We start from the raw sequence: 19,976 nt of genomic DNA, 5'->3' as shown, positions 1-19,976 counted from the left end.
CGTGTGGACGGGTGCAGGTTTACATCAATTTAATGCTGCTAAATTCGACCTAAAGTCCTAGTGTAGACCAGGGCTTACACTTGAATAGATTTGTGAATCTTTCAGAAGAATTAGGTGTTACTGGTGCTATTAGCTAGTCCTCTGTACCCAACTTGGCAAACTCCCCATCTCTCCCTATCACCACCCTTTTTAAATGCTTACCTGGTCTCCTGTAGCTGCTCACATCCAGCCAAGCACACCTATATCTTTTGCCTATATTTGCTGCATGAGTGGTGTGATCAAATCCTTACCAAGTATGTAAGGGGAAAGTTTGTGGCTTTAAAAAAAAGAAAAAATCAGCCTTAAACTTTAATTAACATAGGACTTTAAAAATTAGGAGAAACATTTTCCTGTGTGTATTTTATTTTATCTCTGGCCTGCTGAACTACAATACATATTATTTCTTATGTGTGCTGTACTGATGGCCTTTGTGTTGTTTAGTCATCACATTTGTTTTGACCACATTAAAATATTTCTACAGTGTATAGAGCAATGTTTCCAGTTAAAGAATGCTAAACGTAGGTAATCCAGCTGATGTTTGTACACACACACTTGCAGTTGTGAATGTTACAAGGACGGGTAATTTCACATTTGTACCATTATACATATCTGAGTTTTCAGAGAAGGAAGATTATCCTTTGATAACTTGAAAGGCTGCATCTATAAACGTCATCTCAACCCAACCCTCTATTGACTTTCCTTGTACACTTTATGTATTACATAGAAAGAACCACATTAACACAACATTCAGGCTGCAAAGCCAAGCACTCAGAAGTTAGGAAATGCTAAAATTAAGATTTTCTGTGCCACTTTAATTCAACTCTCTTTTACACATGCATTATGATACCATCTTTAATTCCCTGATCACATTCTTTTTTCACCCCCCATAGTCCCCTGTTTCATTCAGTGCGAAGAATGGACACTACTCACTTATAGCTTGTCTACACTTGAAACACTACAGTGTCATGCAGGTTTCCTTTGAGAACAAGGACTGATAGTTCAGACACAGTGATCACTTTGGGAAAACACTTCACTTTCAAAAGAGGAGCGTGGGAGCTTAAATTCATAACTCTGCTAGACACTAAAAATGGACTGAGCAGAGACATTGGATTTATGGGTTATTACAACTATCCATAATCCACTAACCCCCTCTTCTTGCCCATGACTGCAGAGGTGTTCAGAGGCCACTCTACCTTGAAAGGTAGAACGTGGCTAACTACTTCTGCTAAACAACCTGTTCCACCTTGCATTTAGCTCTGACCTTCAGAGTACCTTTCCCAGACAAAAACAGCAGCTCGGTGTGGCCTGAAAGCTTGTCTCTCTCACCAACAGAAGTTGGTCCAATAAAAGATATTACCTCACCCACCTTGTCTCGCAAACACTAATGAATCTATTTTCACTCTACTCTTGTGAGGTAGAGCATTACCATTCCCTATTTTACAGATGGGAAACTCAGGCACAGTGATATTAAGGTCAAGAGTACACTAATTTTGGGTGCCCCAATATAAGATACCTATGGCCCGACTTTTAGAATTTTATAGCACTATCTAGGTTCAAAGCACAGCTCCCATTGACTTCAGTTGCAGCTGTGAATACTCAGCAGTTCAATAAACCAGACCTGATTGTCTCAGTTCAGGCACCCAGAAAATGAGATGCATACACAGTTTTTGGCCATCTGTGTATTTCGTTTAAATAACTTGCCCAGCATAACACAGGAACTCTGTGGCACAGGCAGGGATAGAATTCTATTTTCTGGGGTGGCATTCAACAGCCTTAACCATGACACTTGCCTCTCTCCCCCTCCACTGTTCTGTCTCCTTCACTAGATACCTTTTGCAGTTTCTGCAACAAATGAGGCAGGGGTCCTACAGACAACAGCCTCATTCACTACACATCGCTAATTCACTCCCAGAGCCCCATCCATCCTGTTCACTGAATGAGAGCAGGGTCCTGTGGAAAAAATAGTATGTGAACACAATTAAAACCTCTGTGCATCATAGGCGCCAACTCCGTGGATGCTCCAGGGCTGGAGCACCCACGGGGAAAAATTGGTGGGTGCTCTGCACCCACCAACAGCTCCCCGCCCCCTGCCCCAGCTCACCTCCACCTCTGCTCCGCCTCCACCTCCTCCCCTGAGCACGCCACGGCTCCCCCTAGCTCCCAGGGCTTGCTGCCGCAAAACAGCTTTTTCGTGGCAGTAAGTGCTGGGAGGGAGGGAACACGGCGCACTCAGGGAAGAGGCGGGGCCAGGGCGGGAATTTGGGGAAGGAGTCCAATAGGGGTAGGGAAGGGGCGGAGTTGGGGCAGGGACTTTGGGGAAGAGATTAGAATGGGGGTGGGGCAGGGGCGAGTCAGGGTGGGGGTTGAGCACCCACTGGCACCGGGAAAAGTTGGTGCCTATGCTATGCATTATATTGACAGCCACATGGATCTTTAGTAGGGTTAGAATCATTAGAACCACTGCACAGATCTCCACCACCTGTCCTAACAGAGTAACTGAAAGCAGTAGTAGGTTGGCATCCTCTGTGTGGGCCAGTCACTAGAAAATGAGCCACACGTTTCGCCAATGGAGTTCATAGATATTTGCTGACTGCGGAAGAATGCTGACTCACAAACCCTTGATACTATTCCAGATTCAGAGGGGACTGTGTTCTAGTGGTTACAGATGCTTATGCCCCTCTCCTGCTCCATTTGCCCTCATCCCTCTGCCCCACCCAACATCTGGCCCATCTAGCCCTGGTTAGTGTTTCCACACCACTCAGCTTCCTATCCCAGTTCCCCTCCTTCACTCCACATACCACTCATCCCCCTCAGTTGCTCATTGCAGTCCCCACTCCCATGTCCGCCATGCCCGCAGGTGAGGCCGCGCATCCCTCTGCCTTCCAGTTTACATTGATTAGGAATCAGCTTAAGTGAAACTAAAATAAGTTACACAAACCAAAACTTGAGGATCTACCCAGGTGCTCTCACTGGTTTAATGAACACAGCAAAGGAAGAATCTGTCATTTGTTTATATAGATTCCCTGCTTTTGCAGAGTCTCTTCCAATTCTACCAGGGTTGATGGTTTGTAAACTAATTTGGTGCTGGGACTACATTTCTGTGCTTGTGCAGAGGTGTCAGAGTGATAGCACAGCATTACAAGCAGAAGTCTGACTGTTTATACACAGAAAGGGCTTGGCAAGGTCGTAGAGGATCAAGCTCCCTCCCACTCCGACACTTTCACCATTCCTTGGCTCCCAGTGGAAGGAACCACTTTCAGAGTAAAGGTTTACTCTCCTTGACCAGTGAAATCCAGGCTTTTCTGAACAGTCAACCAACAAGTGTGCTAAGCCTTCCCCCACCCCTCTTCAGCTTCTAAAATTCATTTCCAACTTACCTTGCTAAGTTACATATTTTTGTACCACAGAGCTAAGCCACTGATTACAGCACAGGTGGGTTGTATCCAAAGGCCATCTCAGCCTTGCCTATGACACCATAACCATACGATTTAAATAGGGCCTAGTGCTGTGAGGTGCTGAATGATGCCTGGAATGGTGAGCACTGGGCCAATGGGAGCTGAGTGTGTTATGCTGGATCATATTAAAGAAGTTCTGTATTAAAATCACAAATGAGTTTGATTCCCCATAGTTTAAATTCCAGGGTATTACTAATTAAGAGGTCTCTTGGTTTTTGGTACTGGTTCTCTCCCTCTATGTGTGAAACTTGCAAGCTGCTAACTGTGTTAGTATAACCTAAGACAGAGTCTGTTCTCAAAGCAATTCTTTTTAACAACTACTCCTCACACAGAGAGAGACACAAAGCGATACTTTGTAACAACAGAAACAGCACACAGACTCCCCGCCCTTTTGTTGTATTCATCTCGCTTTGTTAACCAATTGTGATTAAAATAGAGATAGAGGATGTATGTGGATGGATGCTTGGTGTGGATAATAAATGAATCATCAGGGAGGTGCCAGCCTAAGAATCCAATGTCGATCGGCCAAAGAAGGCGTCAAGTGGAAATAACCAGAGGACCCCCAGAGGGCAGACTGGAATCCACCCAACAGCCTCAGGGATGGGAGAACCAAAGAACAAGATAACATCTGGCAGCACAGAGCCGTCAGGAATGTGCCATCTGCTGATTGATTCAGCAACAGCATGATGAAGCAATTCCCATAGACTGGCATAGGAATAAATTCCTATAAAAATGGACTCCAGAAACTGAGAACTTTGGGATCTGATTCTGCAAACCAACTTCCAGGAGCATCAGATGAGCATCTGACAAGGCCCTGCTCACTCCTCCTGTCCAGGCCACCTGGCCAGTGGCTTGGCACGAGCAACTCTAAGGCTGGTAACTATGATAACAACCTTGTAGAACCTGTGTGTGTGTGTGTGTGTGTGTGTGTGTGTGTGTGTGTGTGTGTGTAAGTAAATATGAAATTGAATGGAATGTTATAGCTATAACTAACTGCTTACTATGATTCTTTCTGTATTCACAATAAATGTGGCATTTTGCCTTATTCCCTTTAATAAGATCCTGCTGGTTTTTATTTTATTGGTATAACACGTGTGTTCCATTTCTCAGAGGAGCAGGGAACCAAAGGCTAATTTCTTTTCCATCTTTGGAGTTGTCTGTTTTAAACTGCAGTCCTACTTTAGCTGTCTGAGGTGTTTCCTGGCCATTGGCCATGAAAGGGGTTCAACAGTGGAGATTGGGGAGTGCTTGTACAGCTTGCTTCATGTTGGTAAAGTAATGGTGAGCCGCTAAAAGGCAGTTTCATTTAAATGGGAGTGGGGATAGATTGGCTTGTGCTATCACCAGATATCTATATTTGCATGGACCAACTAAATTACTCATTCATGGTCCCATTTAAAACCAATGAGCCAAAATTATCCAAAGCACACAGATGAAAACCCAGATAAGAAACAGGCAAATATATCAGGTGCAGCCAGGACCCTGGGAATAAATTTAGAAATTTATCATCTAAACTAGAGATTGCTGAAAACATTATATTGAAATATGTTTCAAGATAAAGAACTGGCCTTTTCCCTTTAAGGCACTTCCATCCATATCTCTCTCTCACACACACACACACACTTTTCTCCAGAGAGGCTGATAAGTCTCTGACAGAACTATCTGAATAGTGATCCAAAAGTTATTACATCTCTCCTTTTGCAGAGGTCATCTCCTGATCATCTGCTGCCTTTAGAAAAAACAGATTTAGAGGTGTGTGTACGTGCACGTTCAGCTTAATGTGTATTCTGGTTGCATTTTCTCAGGCTCAGTTTGGACAATCACCTTGTTTAGCTGCAGACTGTGGGCAAGTATAAACCCTTTAGGAGCTTCTGCACTTAAGATAAGGGAGCCCTTCAAAACAAAACATTCCAGAAAGACCAAGCAGAGCCTTCTGTGATCTCTAAACTGCTTTACAACCAAAGCAAGGTCATACCATTAAATGGTTTGATTATAAAAAAAAATCAGGAGGGAAAGGGATAGCTTTGAGCATTGGCCTTATAAACCAGGGTTGTAAGTTCAATCCTTGAGGGGGCTATTTGGGATCTGGGGGCAAAAATTGGGGATTAGTCCTGCTTTGAGCAGGGGGTTGGACTAGATGACCTCCTGAGGTCCCTTCCAACCCTGATATTCTATGATTCTAAAGATAGGGACCTTCATAAGAGCAGAAAAATCTCTATAGAAAGTAAAATTCTATCATCTAACCAGCTCCCTCTCATCCCTTTGGACCAACACAGCCCTTGTGTTCAGTGTCTTGCCTTGCCTGTGAAAGTGACATTGTAGCAGTGATGAGCTGAGGATGACTCTGGAGTCTCCCCACTTCTTTGGTTAACGAAAAATCAGCTGTGTCAGAAACAGCTTATATCTGGGCTCCATAAAAATACTTCCCAGTGGTTGGCCCTGATTGCAGCAAGTGGCAGGCTGCCTTTTTTTTTTATTTTTTTTTAAATGTCTCTCCCAGAAACCCAACAATGGCTCAACTCTTCCATTAAAATTGTAAATCAATCAATAAACTCAGCGTATTTTTCAGGAAAAAAAACCAAACACAATTCCAGGAAACATGCTGTTCCAAGTGCCGTTGCTTGCTTCCTTAGTTATGATCATGAAAAAACGTTGGAACACAAACTGAGGTTTATCACTGACCAAGGAGAAAATCGGAGCCTTAGGGCTGCTTGTTAAGATATGGGCAGCATGTTACCCATTGCACTGTCCACTCATCCTCTCTTTCTGAAAGGAAGGACATTGAGAGAGCACCCAGCAAGCCCTTCCAGCATAAGGTATTCTATTTTTCTTGGGGGGAAGAAGGGGGGGAAACAACCTTGTTCTATTGCTGGACTAGTCCAGTGGGGGGGTTCACTCATGGGGATCTTGACTCATTTCCTCTTGCTCCTTTACTTAACAGCCTACTCTTGCTTCTGGTTTGCTCATGTATCTTAACAGCCATCCTTCCAGCTGATTAGAGAGTGGCAACGACAGGGCCCAAAGGGAGTCCAGTGTAGATCCCCCTTGGCCAGAGGCAGGTGGCCACAACATGAGGGTGAGGTGGTGTTAGGTCAGGAGGTGGGAAGTCAGGCATTTGACAGAGATGCAGAAGATTAACTCAAGGAGCATGCAGAGTGTGTAAGGGTTTTATGCTGCAGTGCCATGAGCCCACATACCAGCACTTTGCCAAGAGACTAGACTTCGCTATCTGCTGTGTGCCCAAGGCAGGGCACCATCAACTAGTTTGTTTGCACATCAAAAGCTTAAAGTCTGGTCTGTCAAGGACTTTAATATTTACAAATCTGAGTTTTAATTAACAATCATCAAATATCTTGGCTGAGATTTTCAAAGCCAGCTAGAAGATCTAGACATAAAAACTTTCCCAATAAAGCGAACAGGAGTTGTGTGTCCAAATGCCCCTGGGCCCAATCCAAAGCCCATTGCGGGCAATGGGTGTCTTTTCATTGGTTTCAGTAAACTTTGACTCAGACCCCAGTTTTGAAAACCTCAACCTCATTGTCTAAATCAAAGCGATAACGCAATCCAACAAGAGTGCAAGTTTCTCATACTATGCTTCATTACAGCAGTATGCCGGAAAGTGCTTTCTTTTTGAACATTTTTAAAAAGAAGCCTCAGAGCTAACATTGCAGTCTTCCCTTACTGAAGATTATTCACACATTCACTATACAGGGAGTTTTGTTTCCTAGCGCTAGTCTAAGTTTATCAGATCTGAAGACTACATGAAAATAGGACTGTTTTAAAGTCCAAAGATTTACCAACCCTTTAATCTCCACCTCTTTGCCAGGAGCATACTGCACAGCATCCACACTCATTTTTTGCTCATACAGTAAAATATTCTCTGCTCTCCTGTAACCCACATCAATCTTACCAACAAACAAATTTGGACCTTACCTTTTTGATTTGATCTTCTTTTAGTTTTGTGAAATAAAAAGCTAATAAATGCACAGCAAACATTTTCTTGAAGCTTATTGGTGTCTCAGTGATGATAGAGCAGCTGTGACTAATTAATTCCAAAGTGGCAGATCTTATTCATGAGCTAAATGTTAAAAATACTTCAACAAAGCCATTTCCCCAGAGTGAGATATTAGAGCTCCTGCGAAATCAAGTCCAGGACTAAATCCATTCAGTTTGGTTGGTTCAATGATTAAACTTCAGTGTGTGTGTGTGTCTCTCCCCCACCAGCCAGTCCCTCCCTTCCCCTGGTACACACTTTATTGTCTAATAGTAAGCATCTGGCTAGCCGCCAAGGTGAAGGGGGGGGGGAAATGATGTGTATCGGCCCATTCAGGAATTTTTACCACTTAACAATCTAGTTACTATGCAATGTTCTTTGCTTAACCCAGCACCATCTTGTGCAGCATTTGACAGACTTCCACAAGAATGTGACAAACACAAGCTGCTTCAATGAACTTTAGTTCACTTAGAAAGTTATGCAGAGCTGTTGGAATTCAGGATCTTTCTTTCATCTGGCTAGCATTCTAGTTTTTGAGACAAACCTGTGTTTCTTAATCAGATGTGTCCCAGTTTCTGATTCGCACAGCACATTATTCTCTGGGGCTTGTCTCAGTTAGCACTCACACTCACCCTGGCCAAGCAATACTTGTCCCTAGTTTTACTCCTTACACAATTCCCAACTTGCACACATTATTCTCCCATTGTCTATGCTGCTTGCAGAGGCGATGCGTGGGAGGTGAGGGAATGTGAGGTCATGTGCCCCCCCATTTCTGCCAGGGCTTATATGCCCTGACCTGAACCCTGCTGCATACCACCAGAACCTTTAAATTGTACCCTCACCCCCCCCCCCCCAATCAACAGTTATGTGTCGTCTCTGGCTGCTTGTGATGACAAAATTTAAGACTTATGTCCTCAGAACTGCATGTGCAAGGGAAAAATTTGGCCCATTTGGCAGCTGGACAATTTTAATATTAGACTCAGTCTTACTCAGAGACAAATTCAATTATAATTTAAGGTGTGCAGCTCTCATTGAGGCACCTATTGACATCAGGGCTGAATTTAACCGTAACTCTAGCTTTTAATGTTTTTGTCCAATAAATACTAGAAACAAGATGAAAACGGAAAAGCCAACTGTAACACAAACAAGAAGATGAGCATGCTGTAAATAAGAATATTTCTAAACTAGACCTTTCACTTCAAAAAAAAATTTTAAACACCTTGCCAGCCTGAGATCATGGTTCATTTCTCCTGGATTCATCTTTTAGTAAGTACTGTCTGACCTAAAAAGACAGAGACAGACACACACACACACACACACACACACAACCTGTCTCTTTACTTATTATGTACTTTTCTCATGTGAGTCACATTCCTGGCTGGCCAATTAAATGGAGAGCATCACCTTTTAAGCTCCATTCCTCTTTGTTCCAGAGCTCATTGTGTGTCTAATACAGATTTAATTTTCACTTTCTCATTATAAATAAATGTCACATGAAAAGGGTCTCAAAGATTTTAAATTACCAAACAAAGTTTGTTAATCAAGTAGTATTTGTCAGTTTCATTCTGCTAGCGAATTCAATCAATTACAGGTTTTCAGTGCATCCTTGCTTTGGATAAGTAGGAGGGTGAGGAAAGAAGGAAAATTATTGTTTCAATTGATTTTTCAACACACTAACAGCCCTTAAAAATAAGACAAATTGGCACTACTCGGGCCACAGTGGTGTAGTGACATTAGTGCAAATGACAACTGAGGCCCAAATGAATATACCAGCTTCAATTACCTGGGTCATGGTTTGCTGTTGTTAATATACATTAAATATAGAAGTGTTTTATCTAGCAAGCCAGTTACAACCCCTCCCTCCCACTTTCAGATCGTAAAGGATCACAGCATGACTTTTCGATCTTTGTAATACTCCCTTCGCAGCCGCATCCTGAGGAATTATGGAGTGTTCTAAGGCAGATGATCATCTCCAATCCAGCATGCAATTACCTTACAGTCAAAGACCATTCAGGTAAGATCCTCATAACCAGTATGGGGAGCTTTTAAGAAAGGTGTGCATGCCGAGAAAAAATTCCAACACCTGCCCCTATATCAAGGGAAACAGCTGTTAACACCAGCCTCCCACAGGCAGGGAATGCTGATGATGGTTCTGCTGCCTGCCAGGCTCTCTTACTCAGAGTGCTAAAGGCTACACGCTCCCTGCTGTGGGGAGCTGATGAAGATTTTAATCACTGGAGATTTTATCACTCGAGCATCTACAGCCTGCTGCCTCTGAGCAGACCCCCTTGGGACAAGGCTTCTGGTGGAAGGAGAGGCCCGGTGCTAGGATAGAGGATAGCCACTTCCTCTTACCCCAAATGTGCAGAGTGGGTTCATCCCAGTGTGTCATCCCTGCACTTAAATGCCTTCCATGAGACTCTCCCTTCAGTGGGATGTCATTTCCCCAAGGAAGCATGGGGAAAGTTTAAACAAGCACTAAGGATGGGTATTAACTCAGTTTCCCCTGGTGGCAATGCAGATGTAGGCCGTAGCACGGAGAATGTGGATTCCAGTGCTGTCTCACTCTGGAAGAGTACAGGGAGAAGGTGGTAAAATGCCAGGAATAGGTAGTTGAGGTAGGAGCTCAGGCTACTGGTGAGGAAGAGTGTAGCTGTCGAGTACCTGGGGTGAGGACATGCAGTCTCACACTAGCATACAGTTTACATTTAAGACTAAAGAAAGCTCTATACAAATGAAAGCCTAGATCTCCCCCAGTCATTCAGTATCCATTACAATTATTACTTATTATTTATTATTTCTACTGCAGTCACAGCCAGTCTCCCCAATCAGGGTGCGAGACACTGCCCGTGAACAGAAAGAGAGACACCCCGCCCTGAAGAACTTACAATCTGAAGTCCCAACTCTACAATCACAACTCTGCATGGGTCTAGGCCTCCAATCATATTGATCTAATTGCAGGATCAGGACCTTCTGTTGAAGACCAATGGATCACTACCATTTCTCATTTGTCCAAATATGCTTTTCCCCAAACTGCTCCTGTGTCCCAAATCTCCCTACAATTTTCAGATAAATCTCATTTGAAGTTTCTAATATGATTGACAGCTCAGCTATTTTTCAGATGTAGTACCCAAAAAAAAAAAAAAAATGAAAAACTTTCCAAAAAACATTAAACGCCTCCCCCTTCCGAGTGTCATCTCAACAAAATACCACATATGAATGAGCTCAAATCTGGGCAAAACAAATGTATCCAGTAGCCACAGGACAGGCAAACTTTGATAGAAAAAAGTGACCTTTCTGAACACTTCTTTGAGTTTGGGTGCAATATTAAGTTTCTTCTGACTTGGTTTTACCAGGAGTGGAAGCTGTTTCTAAGAGCTTAATTTATTTAACTTGTTCAAACTATTTTGACGTTATGCCCCATTCACCCCTCCAGCACATTATTTTCTGACAGAATGAGTTTTATTAGTTTATCTGGTGCATCACTCTCCAAAGCAAATGCTCCATTCTCAGCTTCAGGATTCCAATCTTAGTTGCACATTGGAGTTTAGCGATAACAGATATCAGGGAAGTGAAAAGTCATCACTTGGCTTCACCTCATGTCAAATTCTCTAAAGCTCTCATTTAGATTTCAGTGAGTGGGAGATAACGGTGTATTTCACCTTCACCACCATACTGGATATATGCATTAGTGAGGACAAATTGCACAAAGCTCAGTTTTGTGTAAGGTTCTCTTTAGACATAACCATTAGCAGCACCAGGCTGCAAAATAATAAGATAAAATCTGTACTTAAGACACCTTCAGAGAGACTGAACAAAGAAAACACAAAAGAAGCCCCTGTCCAGCAAGGGGAGGGGGGGGGGCGGGAATCTGTCTTACCCTAACTTCTACACAACCTCCATCTCCTTTGAAAACAGTGTAAGAATGGAAAGGTCAAGTTGGCTTAGGCACAGTGTCTTCAGAAACAAAGTTGCTGAAAGTGGCTCTTCCAACTGAAGGTAAGTACTGTGTAAAAAAAATGCAATTTACATTTTTATCAGGGGATCAAGCTTTCTTCATTTAAAAAAGGGCCAGTTGAAAAGCGTGTTGAACTTTCACAACAACGTAGGAACACACAGCACAGCTCCATGCACAAAAACTCTGGACACAGGCCATTTGGAAGTGTTCTTGTTTTGTGCAAAGTAGACCCGTGTTAAAAATGTGTTCCTAGCGTAGCTTTGCAACATCAGTTTTGATCACACCCTGTGAGGCCAATTGGACAGCAACGTTAATTAGATCTAGTGGCAACTGTGCCATTAGCTCAGAAGAAAAGAAAAAACTTTCTTTTATGAAAATCAGCCCTCAAAATGCCTGAATAAATTTCAGAGCTCTTACAACAGTTACTATGGAGTCACTATGGGAACAAGCAATGAATTAAGCTGAAGTGCTAATCTCAGCAAAATACCAAAAGAATGTTGTAGAGTTACTTAGCTTTTTTCTCATTAGAAGGGCTGTTGCTCAAACACAACATTTCAGTTTACGCCTCTAAGTACCCAAATGAAGCCTTTCCTTGCTAAAAATATACATTAAAAAGCAGCTTTGTGAACAATTAAAGGATAAACTGGTTATCAAAACATAATGGAAGCAGGGAGTATAGAAGGAATGTGGGTTTTCTGTGTGCCATACCCATGATGGTTGAGATCAGGGAGGGGAGCGTTAGCATTATACAACACATTGTTCTGAATTGAAGTTTAAGATTTGGACTGAAGTCTGTAGCCTAAAACTTAAAGCATAGATTTGCAAGTGGTCAGAGAACTCCACAACAGCATACCATTTTAGAAAGTCAGAAATCAGTTAAAAGGAAGTTAAAACTTCCTTTCAAGTTTGCAAAAATTGATGGGAAGAGCTCTAACATCCAAAGGGCCACAACTCCTCTCCACAAAACAAGCACACAGCAGAAGCAGGGTAGCTTCCTTCCCACGGCCATTACAACATGCCCCAGTGCTGAAGGTCACTTCTTTGGACAAAAGTCATTTCAGCCTCTAAGCACACTTGATCTCTGGCCTTTCTTCAAAAGACACCAACAGGAGTGTCACCTTAAAATTATCCAAATCAAACTAATTTAGTTATCAGGGCTAGAATGCCGAGGAACATGTGCAATAGGACGAGAGCATTCCCCTCCCTTCTACAAATTGCCTGAAATATCACGTAGTGATTAACTCCATGTTAAAACAAAACAAAACACAAACCTGTCAAAACAGGGTTTGTGGAGAGCTTAGCCAGATAACAAACTGAAGAAAGGTCAAACTAAACAGCCAACTTGCCAATTTTAAGCTAGCTGGGTAAACTTCTCTTAACGGCGTATCGGATATACCGAGATCATGGATGTCAAAGTGCACTACACTGTACATTGCACTGTCTCCATTTTTAGTTGATCTGGAATTATGTATTTTACTTCCTCCGCCAACAATTAAGAATTATGAAGGATGATCTTGAAATTAAACAAGAAATAAAATACATAACACGCAGAAGAACAGAGTCACTTTGGCGACTTCTACACTTGGGGGTATGATTCCTAGCTCATGTAGACATACTCACATTAGCTCTCACTGATAGTGTGCCAAAACAGTTGCTGTATTTACAGTATTGAAATACTGTACACAGTAGCACAAGCATTGGCGGCAGGGACCATCGACCCTAAATATGTACCCACAGGGCCCCAGCAGGTTTGCACAGAGGGCAACTCACGGCAGCCCATGCTACCATGGCTACACTATTATTTTTAGCGCATGAACTCAGTGGGAGCTAGCATCGGTGTATCTCCATGAGTTAGGAACCACAGCCCTGGCTCCAAGCATAGACATCGCCTTTCTTGAAGGGAATGTAAAAAAGACAGGGCAACTATACAGACTTTTGATTGGACTCAAAGTGAAGACACAGCATTAAGAAAGCAATTCAGGGAATTTACAGCTAGCACCACAAAACTACCCATTCACAATGTAGTATTTTAACAGGATAACATTTTTGGCTTTGCCTGAATAAGATCATGTCTAGCTTTCCCCCAGGGAAAGAATAATTTTTTTAAATGTATCAATTTTTTCCCCTAAAAGCCATCAGATAGAAAGAACTTAAAAGGGCTATGACCTTTTCCTCTGTAAGAGAGAAATACTGTAAATTTCCCAGATCTAGGACATTAATAGATAAATGCTTTCCACCTGATTACTTCAGATTTTCAGGGAAGGCAAAGGTTGAAAGGCATGAGATTCTAATCTCATTTCCTGTGAAGTTGTATATTACCATTTATAGCACTTAGCTGTTGAACTATGTACAATACGAAGGTGTGGAATGATTAGCTAATTCATTACTAAGGAAATATACCTGACCATTATGGTAAAAACAGTTTAAGTGTGCATTTTGTAAGGATGTTTTAGGGTCAAACTTTCATGTAGGAAAAACACAGTATTTTTTATGCTGAATGTCATGGTTGTGAGAAAGTGCATAACAAGTCAACAAAAGCAGAATTAATAAAATAACCTTTCAGTTTACAAGACTCCATCTCTGAATATTTGCTTCATAAAACTAGCCACAAGAAAAAAAAAAATGCAACAGCACCAGTGTAATCCAGAGATGCCAGAAGAGGTTATTAAAATAGTATTTATTCTGTGAACAAAAATTAAATGGAATTAGGTCATTATTTCACTTCTTCTTTTTCCCTGTCCCTTTTGAACCATTCTGATTATCTCTTTTTTCAGTTGGGAAATTTCCATTGTTATTGTGGTGAACCTGCCACTCCCTTTCTAGTTGTTTCAGCATTTCTTGGGTAAGGAGTCCTTCACGCACTAGTCTGGCAGCAAGAGATCCTTGTCCGTGACTTTTCATATTCGACTGTACTTCAGCAGGTTTGTAGCCCAAAGCTTTAGATCGTCTTATTCTCTTCTGTCCTGGGACCTTTGTGGCACTTGAGAATTGATCTTCGTTTGCTGCTGGAAGATCTTCCAAGTTCAACATCCTGTCATTAACTTCAGTTCTCTGAAGAGGAAAGTCATCTGGCACAGCGATAGCACCAGAAACAGAAGTAGCTTCTGAAGCTCTGATAAGCCTTGTAATGCTGCGCACGCCAATTTGTATAATGTTGTCTAGTTCTTTCTGAATGTCCCGTACGAGGCTGGCATCTGGGAACATGTCCATAAATCGGTAACTAAAAGAAAAAAATGTTTTAAATTTGCCAATACAAGAACTGCTGTAGGTCAATAGAGTAAGTAGAGATCAAGTTGCTGTCTTACTATTATGTGGTATATAAGAGACCGCCTATCCGCTCCCACCCATATGCCTCTTCTTTGTGTATCATATTACACATTGCCTCATCATCAGAGCGGATCTTGACAGTACAACTGTTGCATCTGCTCAGGTTGTACAATCAGGTTCCACAGAGATCTGTTTAACTGTCTATGTGGCATTCTCCCATCTAGTGCTAAATTTGCACCAACATAAAAACATGGCTTCCATTTGCCCATGAGCTGCAAATATACTAGAAAAACCAAAATAAAGCTTAAGTTTCAGTTTCAATACCTTAACCACAGATAGAGGTCAAACACATCATGAACAGCCTCAAGGTGTACAAGATCCTTGATGTTCTTGGGTGGGACCAGTGGCCAGTTAGTGTGCCGGCATATCCAGTCAAATGTCAGAGGCTCATTTCTACTAAACTGCCTCGCAAACTGGAAAATAAACAGATTCAACAAGGTCTTGTACAAGTCTGTTAGCAAGAACTGAGTATTTTTACAACATATTAATTCATTAAACCGTTTCAAATGTCCATCCCAAAGCCTCAGAAACAGACTGTAGTAGCATGAGTTACAAGTGCAACAACTTTTTGTTAAACTATACCCTCTGTATAGGTGTTTTTATATTGTAGAGAGGATATAGTGTAATAACGGAAAGTCATAATACTGGCAAATACAAAAAAAAAATTATTAACCTGCTCTGTAGTTGTTCTTTGAGATATGTTGTACATGTCCACTGCACTTTGGGTGTGTGTGTGTGTGTGTGTGTGTGTGTAAGTAAGTGTAACCCCCACACCTTCTAGGTGTGGTCTGTCCCATCTAGTGGCACCAAGACCGCTTAAAGAGAGAGAGTTAAATGAGTCTGCTTTTAGCTTGTGCGGTAGAGGCCCATGCACTAAGCTCCAGAGGTCCCAGGTTCTATCCCGCCCGCCGATGACCAGGGTCCGTCGGCGTTACACGTGCACACTGCACTAGCGTCACAGATTTTTCCCTTGGTGGTACCCTTTGGGGTGCCGCATGCACCCTCTGCTGCCTTGTGGTGCTGAGCAATGACAAAAGGGTAGAGCTGCCCCCCAAACCCTCCCATTTCCTTCTTACTGGACAGACTCTGAGATAAAAGGGCAGGAGGGTGGGTCATAGAATGAACATGTGTAACATTTCAAAGAACACCAGGTTAGTTTTTTCTTCAAGTGATTGCACTTGTCCATTCCACTTCAGGTGACTCTCAACCAATTCAATCTGAAGGTTAAACTCTTGAGGCGTTTAACCATGGAGCATCCAAACTAAGATGAAGAGCCTTGGGTTTGGGGTGAAGGAGACCATGATCCTGGGAAATCAAATCTGGATCTGTTTTTTATGTCAATGGAGCCCTAGTTGAAAGGGACAGTAGAGTGGAAAAGCAATGCTGGAGATCACGCCGGTGCAACAAGGGTCACATGAGCATGATCCTATCTGATTTTTTAACACCACTCTGGGAAAGAGTGGAACCAGAGGGTAAGCATACATGAGGTTGTCTTTCCAAGGCAACAGGAAAGAATCTGTCAGAAACCCTGGACTGTGACCTGTTCTGGAACAAAACTGATGACACTTCCTGTTGTACCAGATTGCCAACAACTCTATGTGGAGAATTCCCCAGACAAAGAGACTACTCATGGTGACTTGTGAAAGATCTGCTCAGCTGATCTGCCAAACTGTTCTGGACACCTTGAAGGTCAGAGAGTTTGATGAGGATCAAGCTGGCAATAAAAAACTCCCAAAACAGTATTGCCTCTTGGCGTAGAACTGTCAAGTTGGTCCTTATGTGTCTGTTCACGTAGAGCATTGCTGCTGTGTTGTCCACAAGAACTAGCAAAATCCTTCCCTTAATGCGGGGAGAATAGCGTGACAAGCTAGATGAATAGCTCTCAACTATCTTATTTATGTGGAGAGCTAAATCCTGGACAGATCAACCTTGTGTCTGCAGAGTTCCCAGGTGGACTCCCCAACCTAAAGCAGAAGCATCTGTAACCAGAGTCAAAGTAGGTTGTAGGGAACAAAAGGAACTCCCACACATACATTGGTTGGTCCATCCATCAGTCCAAAGAGTAAGACTTCTTTGAACACTTGAACTAACATGTCCAGTGGATGACAAATTGGGAAGTACACCAAGCTCAGTCAGCCCTGCACCTTCCTGAGAGGAAGTCTAGCATGCCAAACCACGTAAATACAAGAAGCCATGTGCCCCAGAAGCGTGAGACAGTTCCATGCTGCCATGGCAGAATGGGCTTTCAGATCTAACAAAATGCAAACATTGTCTGGAATCTGCTTTGCAAGAGGAACACCCTGGTTTCTGGAGAATCCAAGACTGCTCCTATAAATTCTATTCTCTGAACAGGTCTAAGGATTGACTTTTCCTCATTTATCAGCACCACCTCACTCTTGGATCAGCCTGTCACCAGCTAGTCATCCAGATATGGAAACACTTGTACTCCTGATTTCCTGTGGAATGCAGCCATCATTGCCATGTCACGCTTTGTAAAAAGACAGGTGGGGCCACAGTCAGGCCAAATGGCAGGGACTGCAAGCTGATAGTGGGATTGCTTGACCATAAACCTGAGGAATCTCCTGGGGCTTTGATATATTGCCACACTGAAATACACTCTAAGTCGAGGGCAGCGTACCAGTCGCCAAGATCCAAACAGGGGATAATGGAAGCCGAAGTGACCATGTGAAAATTGATTTTCCTTATGTATTTCATCAGCTCTCACAGGTCTAGCATGGACCAGAGACATCCTTTTTCCTTTGGAATCAGAAAGCAGCATGAATAAAATCCGTTTCCTCTGTGTAAAGGAGGAACTTCCTCTATGACTCCCGACTGGAGGAGAGACTGTACCTCCCAAAGGAGAATTTCCTCTTGAGAGAGGTCCCTGAAAAGGGATGGGGAATGAGGCTGGGAACGAGGTAGAAATAAAGTGAAGGATGGATCCCAATTCCATCTTCTTTAAGATCCACTAGTCTGTAGTGATATAGGTCCAAGCACTTAGGAAGTGGGATAGCCTGTTGGAAAAATAAACGGGGTTTGAGAATATAGCAAAACTCCTTGTATGCTGTGCTTCCCAAGATTGTCAAACTGACTGTTTGGTGTTCCCAGGCTGTCTGGACAAGCTCGCAGTGGATGAGAAAAGAAGAGGTGGTGGTGTTCTCCACCTGTAACTTTTCCCTTTTCTCCTAGTCTGGTGCTGACAAGGCATAAAGGAAGTATAAGGGTAGGACTGCTGCGGGGGAAACTGCTGCTTCTTTTGGAAGAGGAGTGTAAATACCCAAAGGCTTCAGCATAGCCCTAGAGCTTTTAAGGCTGTGAAACTTGTCATCTCCTTGCTGCGAAGAGAGTGCTGGTCCCTCCTGAGGAAGGCCTGATGACTGGATCCATGAACATTTAATGCATTATTATGGCTGATTAATCTAGCAGTAGATGAATTCTAGCAGTAGACTCTGGAGCATTCTATACAACCTGAAGCAAGGCCCTGGCTACCTTGTCCACTATTGCAAAAAACTCTTGTCCGGCCTCCTCTGGCAACTTGTCTGTAAATTTTAAATATATGTCCCAGAGGGAGAAAACCAATGCCCCAGCAATATTCATTGATTAGAAATCCGGAGTTGCAGGCCAGCTGTAGAATAAACTTTTCTCCTAAAAAGAGTTTCTTCGCATCCTTTGATTTTGAGGTAGACTCCTACTGACCCTGGCGCAAGGAGACGCAATACCTCCATTCAGTCCTTTTAGCAGTGGGAGACAGGGAATATAGTGTTTGTCACGCTATTTTTGTGGGCTCCAAAATAGTCTCATTTATGAGAAATGCCACTTGACAAGACCCCACAGATCCCAAAATATCAACCAGCCAATCTATGTGAGCTCTACTTCCACCTGTATGTCTGTGGTGGAAGCCATCCTCTCGAGGATGTCCTGATGTAATTGTCAGGAGGAGATGAGGAAACACTGACCACTGCTGCCTCAGCTGGTGGTGATGAGGAAGAACCTAAGGTTGGCTGAGGTGTTACTTCCGGAAATTTCTCTAAAGGGAGATTAACTGGGGCAGATTGCTCATGCTTGGGAGCTCATTACTGGGAGAGTCTTCTTGCAGTTCTTGATGTGAAGCTTCATAACACTTACTGGAGGATGTAGAGGAGGGTGAGCGAGGAGAGGATCTGGAGGTAGGCAGAAACTGCCACAGGTTTCAATATGGCAGTTGATATGGCACCAGAGCCCAATTTTTCCCCTGCCAAGGCTCCCTACCGACCAACCAATGTGGAGCATCTGCTGGACACCAGAGATGAAAACCCCTTGGAGAAGAGTGATGGCTTATGTAATGCAGTTGACACACAAGATCCAACTTCCAATTCAGAGAATGAACCCGTGCAGTTCGAGCAGAAAGGTGCAGTATCTCTTGGTGCCAGAGAGCAGTGCCCGGAGACTGGAAAGGATGGCACCAGAGAAATCATAGCCTCTTTACCCTTTAACAGCACCATACGAGGTGGTACCAGAGTGTCAAGAGTGCCTGTGGTATCAGGTGCTAAACTCGAGAGGCGGGCAAGTGCTCCTTGGTGACTGCCAGTACTGGGGGAAGTGTCAATTGAACCTCCAGCAAAGCCAGCACTGACAGACTTAGCAGATTGCATGCCGCAGCATATGCCTCAGGTGCTGATGGCATCAGGAGAGTCTTTTGCTGCTGCTGAGCCAAAGAGAATGGCACCACAGGATGGTGCTTCCCTAGATGTTGATCTCAATGGCACCGGTACCAGTGCCGAGTCAACGACCATGCCTGAGCCTCCATATGCACCAGACAGCACCTCGGCACTGAGCATGCTCTATCTTGCTTCACAGCTTGACTGCTGAACATCAGTGCCAGGGATCTCCTCAATGACATTTGGCAGTGTTTCTTCTTTAGTATCAGAGAAATAGATCAGCATCGACACTCTGTCATGATAGGAGGAGCACTCCCAACCAAAGTAAAGACGCTCAGAGCTCACTTCAAGTGGGAAGTTTCCAAGGGTGGGGAGAAGGCTGCCTCCACAAGATGCTTTAGTCTGACCTCCCCATCTGTTTTAGTTCTGGGCTTAAAGTCCCTAAAGATTTGGCACCTGCCACTGATGTGAGCTTCTCCGAAGCACTTTAGGCACATGGAAGTGCGGGTCACTGACCAGCCTCGGCTTTTTGCATTCATGGCAAGGTTTGAAGCCCGGGGACCAAG

The 19,976-nt window shown here is 43.3% G+C and overlaps 2 protein-coding genes and 1 long non-coding RNA gene across 6 annotated transcripts in view; 1 reads left to right on the top strand and 2 right to left on the bottom strand.

Annotated features, from left to right (window-relative positions):
- The window catches only part of LOC141990970 (hexokinase HKDC1), a 44,805-nt gene extending 37,080 nt beyond the window's left edge, over nucleotides 1-7,725 (bottom strand). The window contains exon 1 of the mRNA XM_074958910.1: nucleotides 7,428-7,725. Within this exon, the coding sequence (XP_074815011.1) occupies nucleotides 7,428-7,490 (63 nt within the window). The 5' untranslated portion in view covers nucleotides 7,491-7,725. The remainder of the gene's footprint in view (nucleotides 1-7,427) is intronic.
- LOC141990972 (uncharacterized) lies at nucleotides 4,271-10,938 on the top strand. Of its 3 annotated transcripts, none has more exons than XR_012640305.1 (3): nucleotides 4,271-4,370; nucleotides 9,362-9,502; nucleotides 10,298-10,938. It is a non-coding gene; the product is annotated as an uncharacterized LOC141990972 (long non-coding RNA). The 3 variants fall into 3 exon arrangements; XR_012640307.1 differs by lacking the exon at nucleotides 4,271-4,370 and adding an exon at nucleotides 6,169-6,310 and having other exon boundaries at nucleotides 9,415-9,502; XR_012640306.1 differs by lacking the exon at nucleotides 4,271-4,370 and adding an exon at nucleotides 6,169-6,310.
- A 3,179-nt stretch (nucleotides 10,939-14,117) lies between these two features.
- SUPV3L1 (Suv3 like RNA helicase) overlaps nucleotides 14,118-19,976 on the bottom strand; it is a 35,371-nt gene continuing 29,512 nt past the window's right edge. For both annotated transcript variants that reach the window (XM_074958911.1, XM_074958912.1), the window contains exons 14-15: nucleotides 15,038-15,186; nucleotides 14,118-14,666 (exon numbers count right to left, since the gene is read on the bottom strand). In XM_074958911.1, coding sequence (XP_074815012.1) covers nucleotides 14,165-14,666; nucleotides 15,038-15,186 — 651 coding nt within the window. In that variant the 3' untranslated portion in view covers nucleotides 14,118-14,164. The remainder of the gene's footprint in view (nucleotides 14,667-15,037; nucleotides 15,187-19,976) is intronic.

The sequence above is a fragment of the Natator depressus genome, chromosome 7 (assembly GCF_965152275.1).
Source record: "Natator depressus isolate rNatDep1 chromosome 7, rNatDep2.hap1, whole genome shotgun sequence".
NCBI lineage: Eukaryota > Metazoa > Chordata > Testudines > Cheloniidae > Natator > Natator depressus.
This window is presented reverse-complemented; position numbering and strand designations above follow the sequence as displayed.